At 44.0% G+C, this 26,934-nt stretch overlaps 1 protein-coding gene across 1 annotated transcript in view; it reads right to left on the reverse strand.

Moving 5' to 3' along the window:
- The window catches only part of COL18A1 (collagen type XVIII alpha 1 chain), a 431,742-nt gene extending 405,126 nt beyond the window's left edge, over positions 1 to 26,616 (reverse strand). The window contains exons 1-2 of the mRNA XM_085645186.1: positions 26,475 to 26,616; positions 24,742 to 24,815 (exon numbers count right to left, since the gene is read on the reverse strand). Coding sequence (XP_085501312.1) covers positions 24,742 to 24,815; positions 26,475 to 26,485 — 85 coding nt within the window. The 5' untranslated portion in view covers positions 26,486 to 26,616. The remainder of the gene's footprint in view (positions 1 to 24,741; positions 24,816 to 26,474) is intronic.
- Positions 26,617 to 26,934: the final 318 nt, after the last annotated feature.

Here is a 26,934-nt window from a genome sequence, read left to right on the forward strand (position 1 = left end):
GGGCCGGTCCTGGCGGCATCACCATGCGCCGTCTCCAGCCCCGCATCTCAATGGCTTTGGGGACCAGCACAACCGCCATAGGTGCGGCGCGCCGGAGTCCCGGTTGGCGCTTTAACATAAAACTGGTCTCTACTTTACAGTCTCTGAAGGGCAGAGGCAGACACCCCTTATACTGACCTCCATTAAAGTCACATATACCCTAACTGAAGAGAAGACAGACACCTGTCACTGTCCTACATTTCAGACACTTATGTTCTTCATTCAGTACATGGGAGTCTGTATTGTAAGAGACTGAAAGGCTGCATTCACACGCCTGCATTACAGACACAACTATAGTAACAGAAGAGTAGAAACTACAGTGAATGAAGAACAGACAGACACCTTTCACTTTCCGACATTACCGGCACCTCTACAGCAACTGAAGAGCAGAGAGACACCTTTTGCCTTACTACATTACAAATTCCTCTAGAGCAACTGAAGAGCAGACAAACACCTTTCACACTCCTCTTTTACAGACATCTCTATGGCAACTGAAGAGCAGACATACATTTTCCTCTCCTGCATTACAGGCACCTCTACAGCAACTGACATGCAGGCAGGCACCTTTTAAGTTCCTACACTAGAAACATCTCTACAGTACCTGAAGAGCAGACAGACATCTTTGACATTTCTACCTGGACCGGACTGGCTGTACCGGGCATCAGGCGTTTCCCCGGTAGGCTGGAATACGGGCCCCCAGTAACTAAAGCAGCAAGCAAGTATTGTTTCCAGTCTCCCGGGGCCAGCCAGTGCTTCACACTTGCATACACACTCCCCTCCTAAACTCCTTGTAGTGGTCAGACTCGCTCCCTACACACTGTGCGGGGGCTAGTACGATGAAATTGCCAGGGCTGCTTTAGGTTCCCTGTCTGACCATGTTTTCAACACTAGATACACACACCCTCAGTAATGAGCAGAAACATTTCACACTCCTGCACTACATACACACATACCCTAACTAATGAACAGACACCTTTCACTCGCCTGCACTAGACACACATCCCCTCACTAGCAGACCAACATCACGTTTACTTTCCCAGGTATAGTTCTTCCACTATTTCCTAAAATTGCCTGTTGACGGCACTTCGCTACACAGATTTTTGTGATTATTATTTCAACACAAACTCCAAACCTATATGTTGCCTGTATCTGTTTCGCCCTCCTGTGAAACTCTGAGCCAAATCCTCACAAAGACTTCTAATTCTATCTGGGCCCCATTCAGTAAAATCACTCCCACCACCCGGTCTCGCCTTCCTCCGGAACATCTCACCTTCTTTTCATGTCTTCCAACTCCTTCCCTACATTTGGAGAAGGCGAACACTTGGCTTGGGTTCACTTTTGAATTGCAGCATTTTCCACTTATGATCATGTCTGTTAAACAGTTTAACTAAACTAGCATATTTGCTGTTCTAATATCCGTCTGTGTGGTTCGCACTACTACAGGAGTCTAACACCTTCACCAGTGTCATTCATTGCCTCTTGATATTTATACAAATAAATAAAAAGCAAAATGTAGTTAAAGTATGTCGCATACACAAACCAATTTATGATACTACATAGTTGTCTCTGACTCGGTGGCAATAGTAATCTGTTAAATGATTTACAATATTTGTAATTCTATCTGTGTGAGGTCACGAGCATTGCATTTGGTGTGTGAGTTATGGTTTGCATGGTTGCTGATCGAGGTTATGGTTATAAATTGTGCTCATAACCATAATTTGCAAATTCCAGAGTTTTTTCTGTTTTTTTTATCACAGATGTATACACACCACCTAAAGTAGCATCTGTATTTTTTTTGTTTACGATATACATACAATATCTAAAGACACGTCTATGTCTTCTTCTTACAGATGTATAAACACTCCCTAGAGCAGGATATATCTTCTCACAATGTCTAAAGCTACCTAAAGCGGTGTCTATGTCTTCTTCACACATAAATATATACTACTTGTCTATGTTTAAGAGCAGCATATAGCGTTTAACTCACACACTACCTAAAGCAGGATCTAAATCTTCTCACACATTTATATACACTAAATAAAGCTGGATCTATATCTTTTTCTCAAAGATGTATATACACTATCTAATGCAGAATGTCATCTTACAGATTTATAAACACTACCTAAAGGAGGATCTAAAACTTCTTCTTACAGATCTCGAAACCCTACCTAAAGCAGGATATATATCTTCTTACAGATGCATATACACTACCTAAAACATGATCTAAATCTTCTTCTTACAGGTGTTGAAACCCTACATAAAGCAGGATATATATCTTCTTACAGATGCATATACACTACCTAAAACATGATTTAAATCTTCTTCTTAGAGACATCTAAAAAACTGCCTAGAGCAGGATCTAAATCTTCTCTTAGAAACACTACCTAAAGCCGGATCTAAATCTTCTTTTTACATACGTATAAACACTACCTGAAGCAGGATATATATCTTCTTACAGGTGCATATACACTACCTAAAGCAGGATCTAAATCATCTACTTACAGAACTCTAAACACAGCCTAAAGAAGGATCTACTTCTTCTTAGAGATGACTAAACACTACCCAGAGCAGGATCTAAATCTTCTTCTTAGAGATGTCTAAACACTATCCAAAGCAGGATCTAAATCTTCTTAGAGATGTCTAAACACTACCCAAAGCAGGATCTAAATCTTCTTTTTACAGACGTATAAACACTACCTGAAGCAGGATATATATCTTCTTACAGGTGCATATACACTACCTAAAGCAGGATCTAAATCATCTACTTACAGAACTCTAAACACAGCCTAAAGCAGGATCTACTTCTTCTTAGAGATGACTAAACACTACCCAGAGCAGGATCTAAATCTTCTTCTTAGAGATGTCTAAACACTATCCAAAGCAGGATCTAAATCTTCTTAGAGATGTCTAAACACTACCCAAAGCAGGATCTAAATCTTCTTTTTACAGACGTATAAACACTACCTGAAGCAGGATATATATCTTCTTACAGGTGCATATACACTACCTAAAGCAGGATCTAAATCATCTACTTACAGAACTCTAAACACAGCCTAAAGCAGGATCTAAATCTTCTTCTTAGAGATGTCTAAACACTACCCAAAGCAGGATCTAAATCTTCTTCTTAGAGATGTCTAAACACTATCCAAAGCAGGATCTAAATCTTCTTAGGGATGTCTAAACACTACCCAAAGCAGGATCTAAATCTTCTTTTTACAGACGTATAAACACTACCTGAAGCAGGATATATATCTTATTACAGATGCCTATACACTACCTAAAGCTGGATATAAATCTTCTTTTTAGAGACATCTAAACACTGCCCAAATCAGGATATAAATCTTCTTCTTACAGATGTATAAATACTACCTAATGCAGGATCTAAAACTTCTTCTTACAGATGTATAAATACATCCTAAAGCAGGGTGTAAATCTTCTCGCAAATGTACATGCATAAATAAAGCTGCATTATATCTTCATCTCAAAGATATTTACACACTACCTAAAGCTGAGTCTATATCTTCTTCTCACAGGTGTAATCATACAATCTAAGGCAGGATCTATATATTTTCACATATGTCTAAAACTAACTAAAGCGGTGTGTATATATTTTTCTCACAGATGTATATACACTATCTAATGCAGAATGTCATCTTACAGATTTATAAACACTACCTAAAGGAGGATCTAAAACTTCTTCTTACAGATCTCGAAACCCTACCTAAAGCAGGATATATATCTTCTTACAGATGCATATACACTACCTAAAACATGATCTAAATCTTCTTCTTACAGGTGTTGAAACCCTACATAAAGCAGGATATATATCTTCTTACAGATGCATATACACTACCTAAAACATGATTTAAATCTTCTTCTTAGAGACATCTAAAAAACTGCCTAGAGCAGGATCTAAATCTTCTCTTAGAAACACTACCTAAAGCCGGATCTAAATCTTCTTTTTACATACGTATAAACACTACCTGAAGCAGGATATATATCTTCTTACAGGTGCATATACACTACCTAAAGCAGGATCTAAATCATCTACTTACAGAACTCTAAACACAGCCTAAAGCAGGATCTACTTCTTCTTAGAGATGACTAAACACTACCCAGAGCAGGATCTAAATCTTCTTCTTAGAGATGTCTAAACACTATCCAAAGCAGGATCTAAATATTCTTAGAGATGTCTAAACACTACCCAAAGCAGGATCTAAATCTTCTTTTTACAGACGTATAAACACTACCTGAAGCAGGATATATATCTTCTTACAGGTGCATATACACTACCTAAAGCAGGATCTAAATCATCTACTTACAGAACTCTAAACACAGCCTAAAGCAGGATCTAAATCTTCTTCTTAGAGATGTCTAAACACTACCCAAAGCAGGATATAAATCTTCTTCTTAGAGATGTCTAAACACTATCCAAAGCAGGATCTAAATCTTCTTAGGGATGTCTAAACACTACCCAAAGCAGGATCTAAATCTTCTTTTTACAGACGTATAAACACTACCTGAAGCAGGATATATATCTTATTACAGATGCCTATACACTACCTAAAGCTGGATATAAATCTTCTTCTTAGAGACATCTAAACACTGCCTAAATCAGGATCTAAATCTTCCTCTTACAGATGTATAAATACTACCTAATGCAGGATCTAAAACTTCTTCTTACAGATGTATAAATACATCCTAAAGCAGGGTGTAAATCTTCTCGCAAATGTACATGCATAAATAAAGCTGCATTATATCTTCATCTCAAAGATATTTACACACTACCTAAAGCTGAGTCTATATCTTCTTCTCACAGGTGTACTCATACAATCTAAGGCAGGATCTATATATTTTCACATATGTCTAAAACTAACTAAAGCGGTGTGTATATATTTTTCTCACAGATAAACACGCACAACATATATGTATTTTGGAGCAGCATGCAGTGCCCCTACTTACAGATATGTACACGTTAAAAAGCGCAGCGGGTAGTTGCTCCCAGATGTGTACACATTACCTAAAACAGCATGGCTCTTTTTCACACAGATATGTATGTCATTAAACAATCAATACCTAAGTTTACCCACATAATAGCGCATGCTTTTCCATATTACTCACCCCTAGATAATATATAATACAATGAGATACGGTATCAAACGGCATGCTGGCCCTCATTACAAGTGATTCTTTATACCAGGAGGTAGCACTCTAGGAAATACAGATAGCGCAGGGTTCAGGTTACACCCGGCAACATTTGTCTAGTGAAAACCATCGAGCTTGAGCGGACTTGCTGCCATACTTATATTCTTCATTCAAGCTCAAACCCCAGTTTAACCTAGTATTAGGGATTGCCAGCGCAACTGTAAGGAAGGTCTTTGACGCCCATCAGCGAGAAACCCAGAACTGTACGGAAACCCAGATTCTGAGAGTGCTCTGGGACCAGAGAGCAGGTGGGAATGTGCTATACAAATGTACTTAACACACCAAACAAATGTATACTGCTAACAAATGTGTGCATACAGAATATTCACTCTGCTCACAGATGTAGAGCACATCTACTCTGCTAAAAAAGACATTCAGCCACCCTGGAGTGCCATGTGCTTTCCCCGAGGGCATTTACTTCTTCCTTGCACACTTACACTTAATTAATTATGCTTATTATCCACAACACAGCTGTGTTCACCCCACACACGGACACACTCGTTCCCTACTCACAGGTTTGTACACATTACCTCAAGAGACACATTAATTTCCTGCTTACAGCTGTGAGCACCCCACACACGGACACACTCCTTCCCTACTCACAGACAGTTTTGTACAGATCACCTCCGGGGACACATTCCTTTCCTGCTCACAGGTTTTTACACTATACCTCAAGAGATACATTAATCTCCTGCTCACAGCTGTGTACACCCCACACACGGACACACTCGTTCCCTACTCACAGGTTTGTACTCTCACCCCAAGGGCCACATTCCTCTCCTGCTCACAGCTGTGTACACCGCACACACGGACACACTCGTTCCCTACTCACAGACGTGTACTCTCACCCCAAGGGCCACATTCCTCTCCTGCTCACAGCTGTGTACACCCCACACACGGACACACTTGTTCCCTACTCACAGGTTTGTACTCTCACCCCAAGGGCCACATTCCTCTCCTGCTCACAGCTGTGTACACCCCACACACGGACACACTCGTTCCGTACTCACAGGTTTGTACTCTCACCCCAAGGGCCACATTCCTCTCCTGCTCACAGCTGTGTACACCGCACACACGGACACACTCGTTACCTACTCACAGGTTTGTACTCTCACCCCAAGGGCCACATTCCTCTCCTGCTCACAGCTGTGTACACCGCACACACGGACACACTCGTTCCCTACTCACAGACGTGTACACTCACCCCAAGGGCCACATTCCTCTCCTGCTCACAGCTGTGTACACCCCACACACGGACACACTCGTTCCCTACTCACAGGTTTGTACTCTCACCCCAAGGGCCACATTCCTCTCCTGCTCACAGCTGTGTACACCCCACACACGGACACACTCGTTCCCTACTCACAGACGTGTACACTCACCCCAAGGGCCACATTCCTCTCCTGCTCACAGCTGTGTACACCGCACACACGGACACACTCGTTCCCTACTCACAGACGTGTACACTCACCCCAAGGGCCACATTCCTCTCCTGCTCACAGCTGTGTACACCGCACACACGGACACACTCGTTCCCTACTCACAGACGTGTACACTCACCCCAAGGGCCACATTCCTCTCCTGCTCACAGCTGTGTACACCGCACACACGGACACACTCGTTCCCTACTCACAGACGTGTACACTCACCCCAAGGGCCACATTCCTCTCATGCTCACAGGTTTGCACACATCACCTACCCGACTGGCACAGTGTTACTAAAACAAGGATACCGCAAACCCTGCAGTGGGTGTACAACAAGTGTCAAATGAAATACACAGATGACTGCACATTAAGGATTATTGACCATGACTGAACATGCCCCCTATACATCTGATACAACACCACTAACCAGAGCCAACAAAGTACACAAAAGCACTGACAAAGACAAAAGGCTTGGCTTTCTGATTCATGTAAACAATTTTGTATTCGGATCACAAATATTCAAAAATTGTTGTACTTTGCCTTGAACTGTAACTGTAATTGCGTTTTTATAGAGAAAGAGTGAGACAGAGAGAGAGAAGAAGAGAGAGGGAAGAAAGAGAGATAAAAAGAGGAATGTGTGACAAGGAAAGAGAGAGAGTACACAGTGAGATAAAAGAGAGAATGTGAACGAGGTGTGAGTGTGTGTGTGTGTCTCAGATCATAGGCCTCGTTGACAATGTACCTTCCCAGTTCTGAATATAGCTTTTGGAGACAGTTGCAGTATTTATGGTTTATCAACAAAGCAGGGCTGGGGGCTAAGTGAAGTATGCACCAGCATTTGCAGTGAACAGTCCACAATCCGTGGGCGTGGAGGTCCTATCCTCCTGCCAAACGCAACTCAGCTACACAACTTCCTACATCCAGCTGGCTCCTTGGAACTGGCCCTCGCGGTTGCATAAATAGAGAAACCATTTCAGACACAGACAGCTGCTGTCTGCACACCCTTTGCTCCATGAGCTCTCTCTCAAAGACTGTCTGCCCGAGAAGGCACTCTCATATGGCACAGAGACAGACTACATACCAAGGAGTGACTGTCACCCAGAAGAAATATGCAAGGGACATCACCACAGGTCTCATAAGAAGAAAGGACTATAGCTAGAAAGAGCTAATGCTCTCTCTCCTACCCCACACAATAAGTAAAACAAAAACTAAATTTAAAAGCACACCCTGTCAAAAAGGGGGAAAAGGTTTCTCCTTTATTGAGCTCACGGCCAACATATAAATAGCTCCTGTGCAGCTCTATATTCTGGGTAAAATTCCTATCCTCAGTAGCCTGTTCTGAATGAGTATTTGTTTAATCAATTTGAATTTCAATCTTAATTATTTATTATTAAATGGCTTATAAAATCCCACAAAAAAATCTTTCATTCTTCCCATCAAAAGTTCATTTAAAAACAGTTGCTTGCAAAAGTGCATACATATATCATTTATTATAAAATAATCAATTAAATCTTATTCTCATACAGTTCATTTATTCTCATTATAATAAATTCTAATACATGAACTGAGTGCATTTTAAATCATTATTAGTAGCAGCCACTGCCGGCATGTGCACTCAACTCTGATGCAACCAAAAACCGGTTGAGATCTTGGTACAAGTCTGAGATGTTGTGGAGGTGATAATTGTTTATGAAATGGACACTCTGATGTTTCCCATGATCACCTTGCTGGTGAGGAGATTTATTTTGAGATCGGCAGATTGGTTTTCGACTTTAGAGTAGCTTGTCAATCATAGGACAGTCACTGCTCTCCGACACATCATCAAACAGCATTAGATCCAGGTATAATGGTAGCGCAGTTACCTTTCCAAGATACTGAGTCGCTTTTTAATTAGAACAACGGAAAGAGCCTTTGGTACAGTTGCAGGAGCGTCTGGATACATAACACGCTTGGACCGGTAATTCGGCTTCTTCTCAAAATATATCTAGATTGAGGGTTGCCCATAAAATTGCAGCGGGGCCCTCTGTGAGACGGGAAGTACCACCGAGTGTACAGCTACCACGCAGGAATGGCTTTTTTACTATGTACAGTAATCAACATTCTAATTAAAGATATTTATCAAGCAATACATTTATGACCTCGCCTTGCCCTCTACGTGGGTCCTTTTGCAGTACCAGGTAACGTCTTACAGGCACAACGTGAATGCGCCTTGCAATATGTAAAATGAGGCAGCAAAGCCCCCTCCCCCCAAACTCCCACTCCCGCTAAGGGCAATGAGGAGCTAAAACTTAGTTCCTAATTCTCTGTCCGGAGCTGATCACGATTTGGGAATTTGAGCACAAACTCCCTTTTGTATCCCTAACTAGGTACTCTCTAATAGTACATTATCCCCATTGTGCTGCATGCTAAATTAAATAGGGGGCCGCTTGTGAACAGAATATATACTGTAACGCCCGGTTTCAGTATTTACTAGGTATGAAATTTGTGCCTAGGTATCCCACAACTTGCTTACCATTGGGAATGAGGGCCTGAGCCTAAAGTCTTATGCAAGAAATGAAGTATTGGTCCAAGAAAGGTTCTATCACTTAGGATTCCATATGGTAGCTACATAAGAAGGCAAGTTAGGCTGTGAGGGGGCGACAATGCATCGCACAGCCAAGTCCTGGCAGGAAAAGTTTTAAACCACCTGTTAAAGTCATCAATAGCAATGCAGATTCGATTGTGAAATATAGTATTGAATGACTTGGAAGGGACTCGAAGCAAAGCTAAAACAAATCAGAGCCAATACGTGCACCAAACAAAACCCTTAAACAAGGCATAACTCTAAAGTGTGGGTCAATATGGGTTATCTTTAACCTTATAATTGAAATTAATTTCAATTAGAAAATGTTGGGACTTTTCAATTTACTTCCCGAGCTCCACTGAAGTAAAAGCTAGCATTTACATCAATCATTGAAAAACAATAACTCGCAGTGGGTGATTTGTGGTTGGGAGATTGGCATCAGCAGCACACATTCTCGCAGATGATTGATGGGAAAACCAAACTCTGGGAGCCAAGTAGAAGTAAGAATGCGCGGCTGCAGTATCTGAGAGAGAACAAACTAGCATCGATCAAGGAGACCCAAACAGGAATGAATGCGCAGAAAAAGACTGTTAGATACCCAGTAAAGATTAACTCAATCACACCTCAAAATAAGCAAAACCACCAATAAATCAAAAGACGACTACTGGAAAGAAAAATCCATCACTGTTACGCTATTAATGAGTAGGATGTAACAAAAGGTTTTTCTATCACTTTCTTCTCTGGGATGATATTAGCCAATTCCATTCTTAAAACTATCTCAGATAAGTGGGTCCCTGAGTTGCTTTTATTTTTATATTTGGGCTATCAAGGTTTTTTTTCGTTTGATCCTGTAGATACTAACATGTAATTTAATTTTTCAAAATCAATTTAGGATTTTCTTAATAATCATAAGGGTCTTGTCACATCACTCTATATCTGCCAACAGACAGTAAAGCCGCGTTTTGTTATGACTTATGTTCATTTTCTGTGCTTTGTTAGCACACACATACAGAAGACATTGCAATTGCTCAGCACTGTTGTTTTTGTAAACATTCAATCTGGAACCTTTTCAGATTACACAAAAAATTAACATTTGTCTATGCTATTCACTCATTCAAAATACGTGTTCACTTAATTAACTAATTTACATTGAATGCCTTTATTTCTCCTAAAAAATACACGTTTATGAAAGTGATTAACAAATTATGAACATTGTTGACTCAAGAGTAGTTATTGAATTACTTTTTGTGATATGTGCATTTATTGTACTTTATGACCTATTTACAACACACTGAGTAGTAACTGTATCCTCTAGTGATGTACAGATTGTGTTACTGAAATAGGTATTCACATGGAAATGTGGAAGGGAATGAAAAAAAGTCAGCGTTTCGAGTTAAGTAGTGTTCAACAGCACAGAGGAGAAAAGTAAAAAAATAAAAATAATGGACTTAAATATTCAAAAATCAGTATTCCAAAAATACATTTCTAAGAACAACAAATTAGAATGGAAATTACAAATTATGAAAAAGAAGCCTACATGCCCTGACCCAATACCATAAACCTCAGAGATAAACATTTTTAGCAACTTGGCATTGAGACCCCACCATACTGTGCTTGTGAAGAAGCTGAAACAAGGCTTAGAACATCTGCTACTGTAGTATGCCTGCTTATGACAACAGCAAAAGAGAGGGGCCTGCCAAGACTTCTGGGAAAGGAATGGCAACAGAAACAACACAAAAGTGAGCTTCATCTCAGCAGACCAGTTTTCAAGGGCTGAAACAAGCCTGAATTAGGTCCGACTCTAGAGTAACAACAATATGTGGACGATGTAATGAAGGAACGTGCATCCGTTGTGTAAAATAACTTGTGTAGCAAAGCTTTGCAGTGGATGATGCTATATAAAGAAACAGTGTTTTGTGTAGGGTTTTGTAAAACTGCTAATTGTACATTGAAGTTCTGCTTTATGATATTTTCTGTTACGACTCTTAGGGGGTCATTTCGTGTTTGGTGGAACTCCCACCCTGCTGAATTTGCGGTTCTCCCACCTCATTTAGAGGTGGGGGAACCACCAGGTTTCCAACAGTGGGGCCTCCTGTGGCTCTGTCATTGGGAGCCCTTGAACTGGCAGCGCATCAGCCTCAGGACCACTGTGTCCCAGTGGCGGCAGCTCCTCCCTCTAGGCCACACCCTGGGATTCTCCATGCAAGAGTCTGCCCGAGCAGGGAAAACAAACAATAGCCCCAGTGTGCAGCAAAGGACAAGAAAACCCCATGTGCATCAGGGACCATTGTTTATCTGTTATTTAGAAACACCTCCCACTTTAGGGGTTTGGTTCTGGAAAGCAAAATAAAATACTGATTGGACCAAAGTTCATGCACCAAAGCAGTGGGTGGAGTTTAGTCAATGAGACCCTTGCCCGGCAGGTGCGGCTCTCTAAATGTGACAGTTGGTTCTCCGCCAGGTGGGTGGAGGCCGGGGCCTCTGCGAACTAGCAGACTGGCGCCCCGTCCATCAACGTCTAAATGGGCCTCTTGATTTGTTCGTTTTTGTTATATATTAAATGAAGGTTTATGAGCCAAGCATATTAAACTGGAACTAAATCTTGGTCTACAGGACATTTTTGCTCCCTAATTTCACCAGGAATCAGTGAAAAGCAATGACAAGTCCAATAGGTCTGGCTTTAGTAAACCTGTGTTTTTTAATTTATGTTATTTTTTGCAAACATATGCAATCAACATTAAAATCGTTATGTTTGACTTTTTTTTTAATGACATGTTGCAAAAATAAATAGATTTTAAAAAAAAGATTTCAAAGATGAAATTAGAGACAGGCCTATCAGCCCTGGCACTAAAGTGAACTACTTTCTAGGCAGAAGTGGAAATGCGCAAGAAATATTGCTATCGCTCAGTGAAGAGAACCAGTGGCAGAAGTGGACCGATTCATTGCCGATGCTGTAACTGTGATAGGAAGAAACAAAGTGTGAAGGACACTTCAGTTGACCAATGGACGAAGAGGGCAGACTGAAAGCTGTCTATGTATGTAAACATATGTATACATTTTATTATAATTGTTTTTGGAAGACATGAGGCTAATAAGAGACAGCTAAAGCTGTTTCTAGGCCAGATCTAAAAAGGGTACTTAAGTGGGCTCTGCTAATATGGTTAAAGTGATGAGATTTAAGCTAGCGAGGTGAATGACTACTAAATTCCATGACGCCATAGTGAATTCAAAACACCGCCCATGCAGTGTTTAATGGAAGGTACCAATACCACATGTAAGTGAAACTGGGTATAGTAGTTACTGCATTTTTTGTGGTTCTTGTGCAGCAAAAAACCTTGGTGCCAAGCGCTTGGAGTCAGATGATGTCAGTATGAAATATATTTAACAGGTGCGCTTGGTGCCAGCTCTGCTGGAACAGGTGGGGGTTCAATCTCCCTTTAAAACTCAGCAGGTCCTTGTTTTCGGAGCTGTTGGGACGCAGGCGGGAGCGCCAGGCCGAAGGAGGTAAAGGTCACCCCTGGATGTGAAATGGTCAATATTGAGGCCAGCTTGAGTCTGACTGTGGACCCGATCACTGGGCTGGCATCTCATAGTTCTACTGGCACATACAAACTACTAAAAAATGATGCTACGGAGTGGGTCCCAGGTTATTCCAGGTATGTCCACCCAACACCTTAAAGATGCATGAGTCACACGTGACACATGGGCAGCAGGACCACAGCCAGACTGAGAAGCACGACCCAAACACATCAGTGAGTGCTTGTGTTCCGGTTCAGCAGGAAAGTGACCTGGACGTCAGACTGGACTTTCCACCTGAGGTAGTGATAAAAGTGATTTGCATGGGATAGGTTACTGTAATAGGCATCGGACTGTATTACTGTAATACCTGTATTTTTGTATTCATGTTATTAGTCACTATGTAATGGTAGAGATAAGGTACATTTGCGCTCAGATTAATTACCAGTGGGGCAGATTAATCCAAGCATTTCACCCATCACTTAACTGCTAAGTGAGACTCATCATTTTAGCCACCAGTTTTGGGGACTTCCACGTGTACTGTTTGGTGCTCATGCGTGTGAATTCATCATGGGAATCTGATTACCACAGGCGTCTGATGCGTGCTCGCGGTCTACTGTTTGGCCCAATCACTATTCTGGAGGATGTGTTTTGAATATCCAAATGGGATTTCAAGGGACAGTGATGAACATTTACCACAGATTAAAGCAAATGGAATTGTTGCTAATTGTGGCCTAGCGTATATATGTCTGGCTTGACAGCAATCTACGGGACATAATGTTACCCATTCTTTTACACATACATTGAGTGGGCTTTGGCCTCGTTGCACATGAGTATTACCTTCTCTCTTCACGCTATTGGCTGTTTGGTGTATTATTCCGTATCCTATAGAGCACTTCCGTGGGGGACTATTTTACATCTCTAAAGACCTCTCACTCATGGCATACTAATTTCTTTAAATCATGGATGCGCTGTATATTGACCAGAATTGGTTTCTGGTTTTTTTTTTTTTTCACTTCATTGGCTTTATGAAAACGTTTTTGCAGGACTTGAAAGGCAAGCTAGATTTATAGACTTTGCCAATGCTTGTTGTAATGAGTATCCAAGAGGAGTGGTTTGACAGCACAGTATCACTAGTCTGTTTATCCGCAGAGATTAAAAATAGAGGTGAGTAGGACAGAGAAGGCTCAAGAGAAGCTCGAACCAGATACCTGGCTCCGGCTTGACTCAAAGTACTCTTGGACTTTCGAGCCGTAAACGAGCCGAACTTTCATGTGGCTTCTGCCCGCCACTCATGCTCTAACCTCATGAGCCAAGAACTAAAGACAAACCATTAATCTTTGATGTAAAACAGAAGAGAGGATGAGATACCAATTTAGCGGCTAAATGTGAAATCAGAAACTCTGAGATCAATCCGGCTTCTCCTCTTGACCAAATTCAGTGATCCAAGGTAAATATTTAATTTCACAAAGCTTCCTTTTTCTTCATGGCTCCATATGAGATCAAAACATCTCATATTTGATTTAATAGTCTCTAATGTTTGTCCAGGTATCCCAGAGAACCTAGGCCACATATAGGTGGACAGGCCAAATGCCATGCCTTTTTGTTCGCTAACGGGCATCATCGTCAGGGTGGTGGACATGGGGCAGGAACGTTTTCAAGTTTCAAGTTGAGTGATAAATTCCACTCAATGCTGTGATATATTCTGATGTACTAAGGTGAATGTTGAAAAATGCACTGTTTTGTTTGCCCTTTGAGGAGGCTTGGTCATATTTTTACATAATGGTTGTTGCATGATTTACATGCCAATCCTTTTCGTGGCTCAGCTCATGCACAGGCGTTTGCGGCCAAGCCAAACCCATGGCTCAGCACAGGCTCATCTCTTGCTGTTAATGATCTAGCTTGCCCTCCTCTAATTAAAATAAGAGGGTAGGGTTTGGATTTTTGTTACATTTTATTTGAAATTCCATCAGTACAGAGGAAAGTAGATACTGGTGAAATGTTGCTTATTGTGCAATTTCCTGAAGTTTTATTGTTTTTTGCATTTATATAACTTTTATATAGCACATGGTAGACGACACTTAAAATGTAAGGGCACTTTATAGCAGGAAATAAGCAATTGAGCAAACAACATTATAAAATAGGAAACAGGCAGTTGAAACAGTGAAACATAGAGCAATAAAACTATTTTATAACTGCATATCAATGAAAGCAATTGGATTACGATAAGCATATCAAGGTGATCATATATAACACTCGTATCTTAGCAGAGGGTAGTTTTTCTAGTTAATTCACAGAGACTCTGAAGTTTAGTTGCTCTACTGTGTGTATAATCAATTTAGGAAAACATTAATGCTTTGTTAATGCAGGTTTAGAAAGCGGTCGTTTACAATTCTATATTTTACTGTTTAATCAAACAGAGTATTGCACCCTCAAGTTACTTTTATTTTGCACAATTCGTTTTTCTTTTTTCAAGTATTTTTAACGTTTTAAAATGAATCTATCTGTTCAATAATTTTAGTGCAAAGGTTTTAATTAACTAAAGACTTAAATAAAAATACAGGGTCGGCTCCTCCATTAGAGTGGAGGAGCGTCACCCTTCCAAAATACCCCCAAAAAAGACCCAGAGCTAAAAAATAAATAAAATGGTAATGAAGCAAATTAATTACCATTTTATTTTTCATCAACCAGACCCGAACTGAGTGTCGGGGCGGGGTGGGACCTGCTGTGCGGCGACGACCAGCCAGACATGCACACTTTACACCTCTCTAACCCAGCAGGCCTAGGCAGCTGGGTTAGAGCAAACACAGGCCTCCTGTGCTCTTGAGGGTGCTGAGAGAGGCCACTCCCTCCAATCCTGGCGCTGCTCTCATACTGGGTAACAGCATGAGAGCAGCGCCAGGATTGGTTAAGGGAGTTGGCTGGGGCCCTGGGCGTAACATCATGAGAGAATAAGAGGACCGGAGTGAGGAGGACGTGTCGTGCAGCAAGCAAGATAAGTAACTTTATATTTTATTTATTTTGTAATGTATTTATTTTATGAACCCTTACGCACCACCCATTTGCCTGCCTCTCCACTGGCCGCGTTTGCCAGCCGCCACTGTAAAAACAAACTTGAAAATTGATTGTTTACTTGAATTTGGGATTCCCTCATCGTGAGAGCAAGTCAGATATTTACTAGCAGAGAGCTCCAGATACTGCGGGCATTTCCGGAGAAGGAGCTCTTCAGGAAAGATTTTTTCCTAAACTTTGAGATTTCAAGATGAAAGAGTACCATGCTGCCAGAAGTTCTGTTTATTTTACTGCTATGTTTTTCGTTTGTTTGTAAGGTATTCAGGAATGCAAGGTGTAACACTGTATAGATAGGGCGTAATTTTACATAATGCCAAGGTGTAACTCTTTATAGTTGGAGTATAATGCTACCTATAACGTTATTTGCTTAAATGCAATGTAATTCCCTCATGCTGACAGCTGCCTCTGATCCATAGCAGTGCAAACTTACATCTGAAAAAGCTCAAAAGATGAACAGTTGTATGTTTTAAAACATCACAAAAAGTAAATACAATACGGACAGACATCACAAAAAGTAAATATAACATGGGCAGATCCATTCAAGTCAAACATTTCAAAATTGTCTATACAGTCAGGTTTCATCAACATAAGTAATACTATAATATTTACAATTTATAGCAACACAAATCATATTTTCTACAATGTAATATGCTAAAAACAGTATCAAATAAGTGCACAGAAAACTCCCATGAGGTGAGAGTGTGACAGGGTATAATAGAAGGGGCATTATTTATTATGCCCTGTCACACTGTTACCTCAAAGGAGTTTGAGTACACTAATTCAATACTTTTTGTCGCTAAAAATTGCAAACATTACAGTTTGACATATGTTGAAACTATTCTCTATAGCTTTATTTGGATCTATTTGCCTGGGCTGGGCTTTATCAAATAAATAATGTTATATGTGGCGCTTTAGTGAAATACACATATTATTTTCTAGTCCAGATGAAGATATGGGGTTATTGACCCAAATAACGAAACATGTTGGCTAGAAGTTTTGCAATGGCTGAAAGTTTTAGATAATTAAAACTATTAAACTTTGATTCACTGAGGAATCTGATTTTATTTTGTCAAATGCAGACCTAGGCACACCTATCTTTTAAGGATGTGCAACATTTTCATAATATGCCATTGCGTAATAACTCAATATTTTGGCAAAATTATTCGTAGCTATGTGAAATGTAAAAATAGCATTCAGTGCTTTATTTTAGCACAAAATGCATCTTTGCCTTCACTTGGGTGTAAGAATGTATTTTGTGCTAAAGAAAAAGTTACAAAATACAAAAGCATCAAAAACAACATCTGCTCTATCGTTTGCATTGTTCTCGTGCATTTGTGGTTTCTTTTTTTACTATAAACTGCACTTAATATGCACTGAGGTTAAAATTGTTTTAGTAATTTCCACCATGCTTTACATGTTGTGTTCTCACAGCATCCTGACACATACAGTCCTTGATCACTAACATACCTCTTGAGAAAATTCCATCCTCAAATTCCATCCTCACTCCTGGCACATCATCCATAGATACTCAGTCCCTAACCACTAGCAACATTCGTCCAGCATCCATAGCAGCCCTCCCTAAGAAAACTGCATCCCTCAATCCTGGGACAACTTCAAGAGACACACAATCTTTAATTACTAGCACCCCTTCTTGAGGTTTTGATTCCTCATCAGTCACAACTCACTCTGAGACAATGAAGTTCCTCACTCCTAGCCCACCTCTCAGAGACACTCAATCTCAGCTCAGTAGCAGCGCTCTTTGAGACAACCCCACCCCTCAATCCGACACACCCGCAAGAGACACCCAGCCCTTCATCCCCAGTCCCTCTTTGCAGCATTCTTCTCTTATTACTACCCATCTCCCCTCCTTGAGGCATTCACCCCTCATACCGAGGAACCCTCCCTGAGTGAGTTCACCACCGCACTCTTAGCACACTCAGAGACACTCCATCTCGGCTCACTAACAACCTGCCCTCAGACCATGTCATTGCTCATTCTTGCTACACCTTTCAAATATACTCAGTCCTTGCTCACTTACAGCTCTCCTTTATGATAACTTCCAATATCAGATTGATACCCAAGAACCACCACCATTTTAAGGTGACCACAATCACCTTTAAATAACTGCGGCTCTTGCACTGCAGCTTCAACTACAATTGTGCGGTGCGTTTGCAAGCAGTTTGCTTCTTTTAAGGAAAAAATTGCTCTTTGGATTCAACCCACATTTATAACAAGCAATTGCAAAAGCAATAGGTTTTGTATTTTGACTCCAAAATAAAAATATTTTTTTAAGCCTGTCGGTGAAAAAACACAAAATAAGAAACAGTTTTCTGCATATAGTGCATCTATGAAATAAATAACTTAATGTGTGATGATTCAGCGCGCCTTTGAGATGTAAAATAGTCACGAATGCATTACAAGGAAAGCACTAGGTAGGAGGCGAAAGGATACATCAAACTTCTATTAGCATGAAGTGAGGAATACGCCTCTGGGTAAAGCCACAGCCCACTCCTGGATGTTTTAAAGAATTTGTTACAATAGGTAACAGGCAGCCGTGCTGCCAAGCCAGACCTACAATCCAACATAAATATATATATATATATATATATATATATATCCCAAGGACTGAAATTCTTGCCTTAAACTACTGCGATGACAAAGAGTGGAGGCTGAAATAACCTGCTGCAGCTCTTGAGTGGTTAAGGGGCCATCTGGAGAGGTGTGCATTAGTGGGAGGGGCGCACGGCCCCCCAGACAGACAGTCTGAGGGCTCGGAAGCATTCTGGAATGTCTGGAAGGAATGTGCAAAGTGACCTGCGTGGTGCCTGTCAGGGCTGGAATCACCCCCTCCCGCCTCCCTCCGAGCCCACACTCTCATGTTAATCAATCAGCCCCATGGGAAGACTCAGCAAACCCTGGTACAGCAGCACACCACCAGAGGGGAGACGGAAGGTAGAGGTGCGGCCATTAAACCGAGAATGTGAGGCGGAATTAGAGGCTCTCTCGTGGAGCTAAGTAGAGCCTGGAAATGGAATCAGACACACCTGGAGGGGAAGGGAGCCTGGGAATAGGATGACTCACGCGTGAAGAAGAGGAGGCCCTGGGACTCTCGGACCAGACACACCTGGAATGGGGGAGGCTGGGAACTAAATCAGAAAGAGACCGTTGGCCACACATTCATAGACTAGAGGTGAGATGACAAGGGAAAGAGACACAGACATGGGTAAGAGAATATGAATAGAACCAGACGCTCATAGACTGGAGGTGAGACGGAGAATGAAATCAGACACAGGGAGGGGTGGGCGAATATGAATGGAACCAGACGCTGATTGATTGGAGGCTAGGTGGGGAATGGAATCAGACTCAGAGGTGGGAAGGGATTATGAATGGAACCAGGTGCTCACAGACTGGAGGTGAGAAGGACAATGGAATCGGACACAGGGAGAGGGAGACGGGGGGGACTATGAATGGAACCAGACGCTCACAGACTAGAGGCTAGGTGGGGAATGGAATCAGACACAGATATGGGAAGGGACAATGAATGCAACCAGACGCTCATAGACTGGTGGTGAGTTGGGGAATGGAATCAGACACAGAGGTCGGGAAGAAGGCAGGACTATGAATGGAACCTGAGGCTCATAGACTGAAGGTGAGATGAGGAATAGATTCCGACACAGGAAGGGGGGGGGGGACTACGAATGCAACCAGACGATCACAGACTGGAGGTGAGATAGGGAATGGAATCAGACACAGAGGTCGGGAAGAAGGCAGGACTATGAATGGAACCAGAGGCTCATAGACTGAAGGTGAGATGAGGAATAGATTCTGACACAGGAAGGGGGGGGACTATGAATGCAACCAGACAATCACAGACTGGAGGTTAGATAGGGAATGGAATCAGACACAGAGGTCGGGAAGAAGGCAGGATTATGAATGGAACCAGACGCTCATAAACTGGAGGCTAGGTGGAGAATGGAATCAGACACATAGTTGGGGAAGGGATTATGAATGAAATGCGACGCTCATAGACTGGAGGCGAGACGGGGAATAGAATCAGACACAGAAAGAGGGGACTACGAATGGAACCAGACGCTCATAGCCTGGAGGCGAGGCGGAAAATGGAATCAGACACAGAGAGCGTGGGGAAAACTATGAAAGCAATCATAGACTGGAGGAGAGACGGGAATGGAACCAGAAACCAAGTGGAGGAGGGAGCATGAAATGAACCCCGCATTCATAGACTGGAGGCGAGACTGGGCATGGGCACACATAGGAGTCGAAGTATGGCTGAAAAGGGAATTGGGCAAACCCTAGAGCACAGGAGTCTCTCAGAATTGAGTCAAAGAACCCTGTAATGAAGTAGAGCCTGGGGATTGAATCAGAAGCCCAAATGCAAGGTATCAAACATACTTGAACAAGTGAGAACCTGGGAACAGACTAATGATACACATCTGAAAAAAGACAATTATATAGAATTCAGGCCTGGGAATGGTATCAGACACATCTGGAGCGCAGGCATGAAAATAGAGTCTGATCTATATGCATTGATGCCTGGCAATCAAGCAAGTTGACATATTAAATTAACGAGTGATGACCGTGCTCCTCTGCCCCTTATGTACCATCCTCCTCACAGCTATCCTTCTCCCTTGCAAGACCAGGATGGACAAAGCCATTTACCAGTCTCAGACAGTGGCATAACACAAGCCCCCGCAGTCCCCACGATACAGGGGGGCAATCTCCAGGGGCCCCCCTCAGCTCAATACTCTGGCTGGAGAGCTCCTGATTGAGTCTAGAGGGGGCCCCTCCACGTACCCCTTCAAGTTTCATTACGCCAGTGGTCTCAGACCTTCCAATTCACTAAATCAAAGGGTTTGCTACACCTAAACCCATTTTGAGATTTGGTAAGTGCTTATCGAATCACAAAATGGGTTTAGAACTTGATACTGAATCAGAATTTGGAAGGGGTGTGCTGAGGGCCTTCCTTCCAAATTGTGATTTTTAATGCTAAGTATTAATGCTTTGAACCCAGGATTTCGGTTGCAACCCATTGATAGGTTAGCGGCTCCATGAAGGAGGCGAATACCCATTTGCAAAGGGGAAAGGCTTCCCTTGCTACCCCTTTGCCTTTGTAAACACAATAAAAAAGTTACAAAGACAAAAGAATGGGTGTCAAGGGAAAGAACGCGCAACCTGCAAAATTTCACACAATTAGTAATTTTGATCCAAAATTGTCCTAGTACGGTGCTTTCAACTTGAGGATAGGCACCCTAATCCTCAAAACAACAATCAAAGATTGATTCACGTATTTTCTCTTGTCGAAGCACTCGCAAATTAACCATCAACGTCTCCTGTTACAGTAACACAAATAGATACACATTAATGTGGGCTTCTCTTCTTCTTTTATTTTCATTTGAATCTCCAAACTTCTTTATTCATAACATTCTTCCACTCCCAACGCGAGGAGTGTTCCTGTATCCGGGGACTTTGCTAGTGCGAATAGTCTCCGTACTTCAGAGACTTGATTCGCTAATGGTCACGAACAGAGTTCAATAATAAGCAGGTAAATTTGGATGACTGAAAGAGATTATTAGGAAGGAGTTACGGCCGATAATGCTGTCAAAGTGCACGAAGGAGACAGTTATACAAGATTAAGCCCTGAGGAAGTCGCATGGGTTATTCCCTATCAACGAAACGCGTTGGGAGTGGAAGAATGTTATGAATAAAGAAGTTTGGAGATTCAAATGAAAATAAAAGAAGAAGAGAAGCCCACATTAATGTGTATCTATTTGTGTTACTGTAACAGGAGACGTTGATGGTTAATTTGCGAGTGCTTCGACAAGAGAAAAAACAATAAAAAAGTTAGGCAGTGGGTAGCGATCCAGAGGAACCACTGCCAACTATGAAAGAAACCTAAAAAAATAAATATGTTTTGATTTTGAACACAGCTATGTTCCCTGGAAAACATGCAGCAATTAAAAAGAAAAAGCAGTCACAAATATGGTAGTCTGCTGACCCCAGCAGGCCACCAACCCTGTGATGGCCATCAATTGGAGTGTGTTGCAATTTTCAATATACCTCATGCATAGTGATGAATACACATGGTTAGAAAGAGAGCAGCCTTTCCGTACCCGGAAACGGGTCATTTAGTTTGGACTTCTGAGAGGTTGCAACAAAGGCATAAAAATAATAATATAATTCAAGAAATAAGAGACTATAAAGTTGAAAGAGGCTTGGTGCAATGCCACCAATAAAAGATGATCGATTTTACGTTTAACTAGATCCTAACACTAAATCACGGGATTATGTAGGTACCTGTCGATAATAAGGCACCCCTCAAACTATCCCATATACCATTATCACTGACCAATGAAAAAGACACAGTAAGATGCTGTTGTATATCACCACATGATCCTGCAATCTCCAAGTCAATGTGCAATCAGGTGCAACCTTGGAGCCTGAAACTCACTGTCCAGTCTGAATGCACTCATAAAATACCTCAATCACTGTCCAATCAGGGCACACTCCTGAAGTACCCCTACCTTTACCCAATGAGAATACAACTCTTCAGTACCTCATGTTCTGGTATTACCCATCAAAGACTTTAGCCACTGTCGAATTTTAAGCCTTCCCTGGAGTACTTGATACAAAAAATAAGAACGCACCCCTGGTAGGCCGCAGTCACTGTCCTAACAGAATGCACCCACAGAACCTCTGCCTCCCTGTCCAATCAGAATGCACCCACAGAACCCCTGCCTCTCTGTCCAATCAGAATGCACCCACAGAACCCCTGCCTCCCTGTCCAATCAGAATGCTTCCCTAGAGGTTCCAGGTCAGCATGAACTCGGGCTTTGCTTCTGGTTCGATGTTTTCAGACATGAAATCTTTAGTAGACCCGACCCTAGCGTCTGTAAATGAATTTCAGGTCAGGATTGTATCTGCTAAGGCTTTGACCGTGTAAGAAAGACCCCGTGCACGGCCAAGCTGCCGCCAGTCAGCGGCCCTCTCCAGCGCGCCTCTCTTCGGTGATCAGGCAGCTCGGCCTGGAGGGGGGTGAGGCACCGTCTCGTGCACCTTTCACCCAGTGCCAGATCCTACACGGGTACAGCCTCAAATAGTGAAGCCGCGGGCTGCGAAGAGAGAGCGCCGCGGAAACATGAGACACCCCATCCGCACAGCGAGACAACACCTGATGCCTCATACTCAACAAGTACGGGCACAGACTCACGAAGAAAACTCAACATCAGCAGAACGAGCAAAGCCCTTCAGAATGCGCCAATTTGTTCGCAGGGAAAATACCTCTCGCACTTTCAAAGCCTGCAGCTTTGTTCCTCTTCAAGCCCAACTCAATGAGTCCTGTCAGGCTTCTCTTCACGCTCCCTGTGGAGGCCCCTCCCCCCAACCGGGCGCTCCCCTTCGAGAGGAAGACGCTTTTGTCAGTCAGCCATGCCTGTGGCAGGAGCCAAAGGCTAGGGGTAGACACGAGAGCAGGGGGCAGAGATAATGCCAGAGGGCAGAGAATTAACATATAGTGGTGGCTGCGGAGATCTCAGGGGTACCGCTGAGGGTGCATGGCAGTAGACATCAGTGGAATGTGTATGGGGTTGTAGGGGTGCCCGCAAGGGTGAGAGAAGGTGGCAGAGTGGTTCTCGGATGAACCATATCTGGTTGGCTACCACGAATGTCCGAGCCACTGGTCCTTAACTCAGAAGCTCTAAGGTAGTGGTGTCCAACGAAGGCCCAGGAGGACCATATCAATGCCCAGATATTCAAAGTATCTGCGTCAATTAAATGTGCATGCAACACCTCTTCATAGAGCCCATTTACATAGTCATTGGTTATCCTGGACCTCTGGCACAGATCCGGCTCTCCTTGACCCAAGGATGACCCCCCTGCTCTAGAGTGCCAGTTAGGACCAAAGTTTGATTTGCATATAAGGCAAATCTTTCCTTTTGGGCCTCTCTTCGTGCACAACCTGGACATTTCAAAAGTGACTCTTCCTGAGGCGGGAATCTCAGCAGGCAGCGCTAGGTGGGGTCGCCCAGGAGGTATGAGTTAGGTGGTTGACAACTGAGGTGTGTGGCGACTCAGCGCTTGGGAATGCGGTACAGCGTTCGCTGGACAGACACTCAGACAGCAATGATGGAGATGCTCAGAGCAGGCCCCACGTGAGCAGCCGAGACGTGTTCGTTGAAGGCAGCAGCAGCGCGCCGCATGGGGCGCGAGCTGAACAGACAGCAGTGGGGCTATTTGAGGAGGCAGCACGCGGAAAGGCGCTGCATGAGGTATTAGCTGGACAGCAGGGGGTGGTCTGAGAAGGCAGCACATAGAAAAGTGCATCATGACATGAGGTATACTACTGAGGCTGACGCAGGATGTTTCGAGGAGGGGGCGCTGGGACATGCAGTACGCGGGACCAGGCCTATGGGCAGGCAGCAAAAGGGATAGTCGCTGCCTGTGAGCATTGCGGGCCAGGGGTCCACTGGACGACATGACAGGCATAGAGAGCGCACGCGCGCTGTTGCTGTTCTGTGTAACAGAGGGGCCTGTGGCTGGCACCTGCTCTCGAGACGGGACTGCTGGCTCTCCGGGCTTCGAGTGGGTCCTGAGATGCTCCGCCTCATGCTATTAGAAACACATAAAAACCTCATACTCACTGTTCAGCAGCCCGTGGTGGCCAATGTGGAGAGAGGGAGATTAAACTTTAACCGTGGGTAACCCGCGCAGAGATAGGGTTGTCTCGCAAACTAACTGCTCCTGCCTGCCTCCTTCCTTACAAATATGTCTCTACGTCTAAATTTCAGCGACGTGTAGGGGCGGGGGGTGCTAATAGTAGTAGACTCTGGGGACAGGTTTGACCAAGAGCAGAGATTGCCACCCAACCCCTCATACCCCTGCACATGTGGGCTCGTCCGTCCCCCCTACCTCGGTTCTGAGACTCCACCGGAACAGCCAGGTACACTGAGGCAAGGAGCAGCTGCCAGACACAGGAGGCCCACCTGGAAGACACAAGCAGAGCCCGGGGGCGCCGGTTATATCCCATCCCTCTGGCAGCGCCCTGGGCCCCGCGCCGACCCCCGGCACCCACCACCATGCCCCCGGGGCGGACCCTGTTGATATCCCACAAAACCACTTGTCACCAAGAGACTGGCATCTGTGCCGTTTTTTGGACCGAAACTATTGAGAACAAAATGGCGAGTTCATGACTCCCAGCCCCGAGGCTGCTCGAGGGAGGTGTGGTGGAGGCGCAGGAGCCTCGGGAGTGGGTGAGGGTACTGGCGGACTAGGGTTGGGATCCTGGCTCAATTTAAGGTGGGGGAGTGGAGCTCAGAGGAGTGGACGTTCCGGTACCAAGCTATGTGGTGAGAGCATGTGCTAAGGATGTGACGGAGCTGGTGTGGCCAATGGCACGGCAGCTGGAAGTGTAGACCGTACTGGAGCTAAGACCACAGTGTAGATGCATCTGAGAGTAGTGCTGAGAACGCCATGGCGCGAGAGTTGGTGAGGGGTTGAGGGGTTTGGAGGGTCTTAAACTGTTGATGGTAGGGTGCCGGTGCGCTAGCAGGGCCATGGGCGCGTGCTGTTGCTAGCTGGGCTGAAGGGGGGTCAGGTGGGGTCGAGGCTAGTGCTGCAGTTAGGCTAGAAAGCAGTGCTGCACCGAAACGTTGGTGAATGTGTAGTGCGAAGGATTGGTGGTGAGTTCTGGGACTAGGGGTGCTGAAGAAGCTGGACAAGGGCGCCTCTGCACCGGGATGGCAGGTGTACGGTAGAGATACGGGTGACAGAACAGGGCTGGCGAGGAAATGCAGCTAATGCTGCTGTCAGAGCTAGGGGTGGCAGTGGGTGGTGTTGGAATTATGGTGCTGCTGGGTTGCTACTGGGACGGATTACTCTGGGATGTTATAGTGGAACTGGGTGTTGGAGGTTTGTGTGGGGTTAGAGTTAAGTGTTGTGTTAAAGAGTGAGACGTGGGTGTCGTGTTCGGGTGTTGCAGAGAGAGGTAGAGCTGGGACGTTGTAGCTTTGGGTGCTGCTGGGATGTTGGAGGTAGGGGTTGTGCTGTTGCTGGAGAATTGGTGCTAGTTTAGTGTAGTTCGGGGGTTAGAATATGGAGCTGTGTTGGGATGTTGGCGGTAGGCAGTGATTGAAATGGAGAAATAGAAGTGCAGATATCCTGTACCAGAGTACCTGCTTGTTTCTGAGAAGCGCCGGCACTCTCCAATTAAAGTATTACGTTTTTCTAGAAAAGTGCAGGTACTCTCCCTCTAAATATAAAAAGTGCCGGTACTCAGGACCGGACGTTACCGACCCATTTAAAGCACTGGCGGTAGGTGGTGTGCTGTTGTGTGAACAAACGGGCTGTGCTGGATTGTTGGGAACAAAACTACTCGTGGGAGGCTACAGCCACGAGCCTTGGGGGATTAGGAGTTAGAGATGGTGCGGGTGCTCGAGGTGTCGGGAGGCTGGGGGTTCTGGCCAGTTGGGGGCGAAAGTCCTCGAGGTTGCGTCCCTTGTGCACGTTTTCTGTCTCTCCGGTGTTCGTGAGTTCAGCCCTGGGCTCCCGGTTATTGTCCGCTTCCCCCGGTCTGACTCGTGCTCCACACATCCCAGGACACAAGAAAACTCCACACACAGGCAGGGCAGAGGCGCAGATCTCACCTGGGCGGCATGGCGGAGGAAGGGCTGCGACCACGGCAGGTACGGGATGAATATGGCAGCCTAGGGTACCCTGGACACAGCCAGAGCTCTGGGACCCGACAATCCAAGAGAGGAAAGTGCTGAAGAGCCAGCGAAGTGCAACTGAGAGCAGCAACTGGAACCCGGCGGAATGCCTCCCAGGGCAGTGAGCCGGCGGGTCCTAGCGCCAGACGGGTACAAGGATGGCTGTTCAGTGCCAGAGGGCTTGGACAAGGCGCACTGTGCAACGCCAGAGGGAAAGATTGGCAAATACAAGGGGGGCGAAGAGAGGTCAAGTATTGGGAAAGTAAGACTTGTCCAGAACCAGAGCATTAAAGACTACTCAAGCAGGGTGGCAATATTGGCACAGAGCCAGAACCAAAGCTGGCACGGGATCCTGAATGAAGGGGTCAGCGGCTGCCACAGAATAATGGGGAACAAG

Source organism: Triturus cristatus, chromosome 3_1, assembly GCF_964204655.1.
Source record: "Triturus cristatus chromosome 3_1, aTriCri1.1, whole genome shotgun sequence".
NCBI classification, from domain to species: Eukaryota; Metazoa; Chordata; class Amphibia; order Caudata; family Salamandridae; genus Triturus; species Triturus cristatus.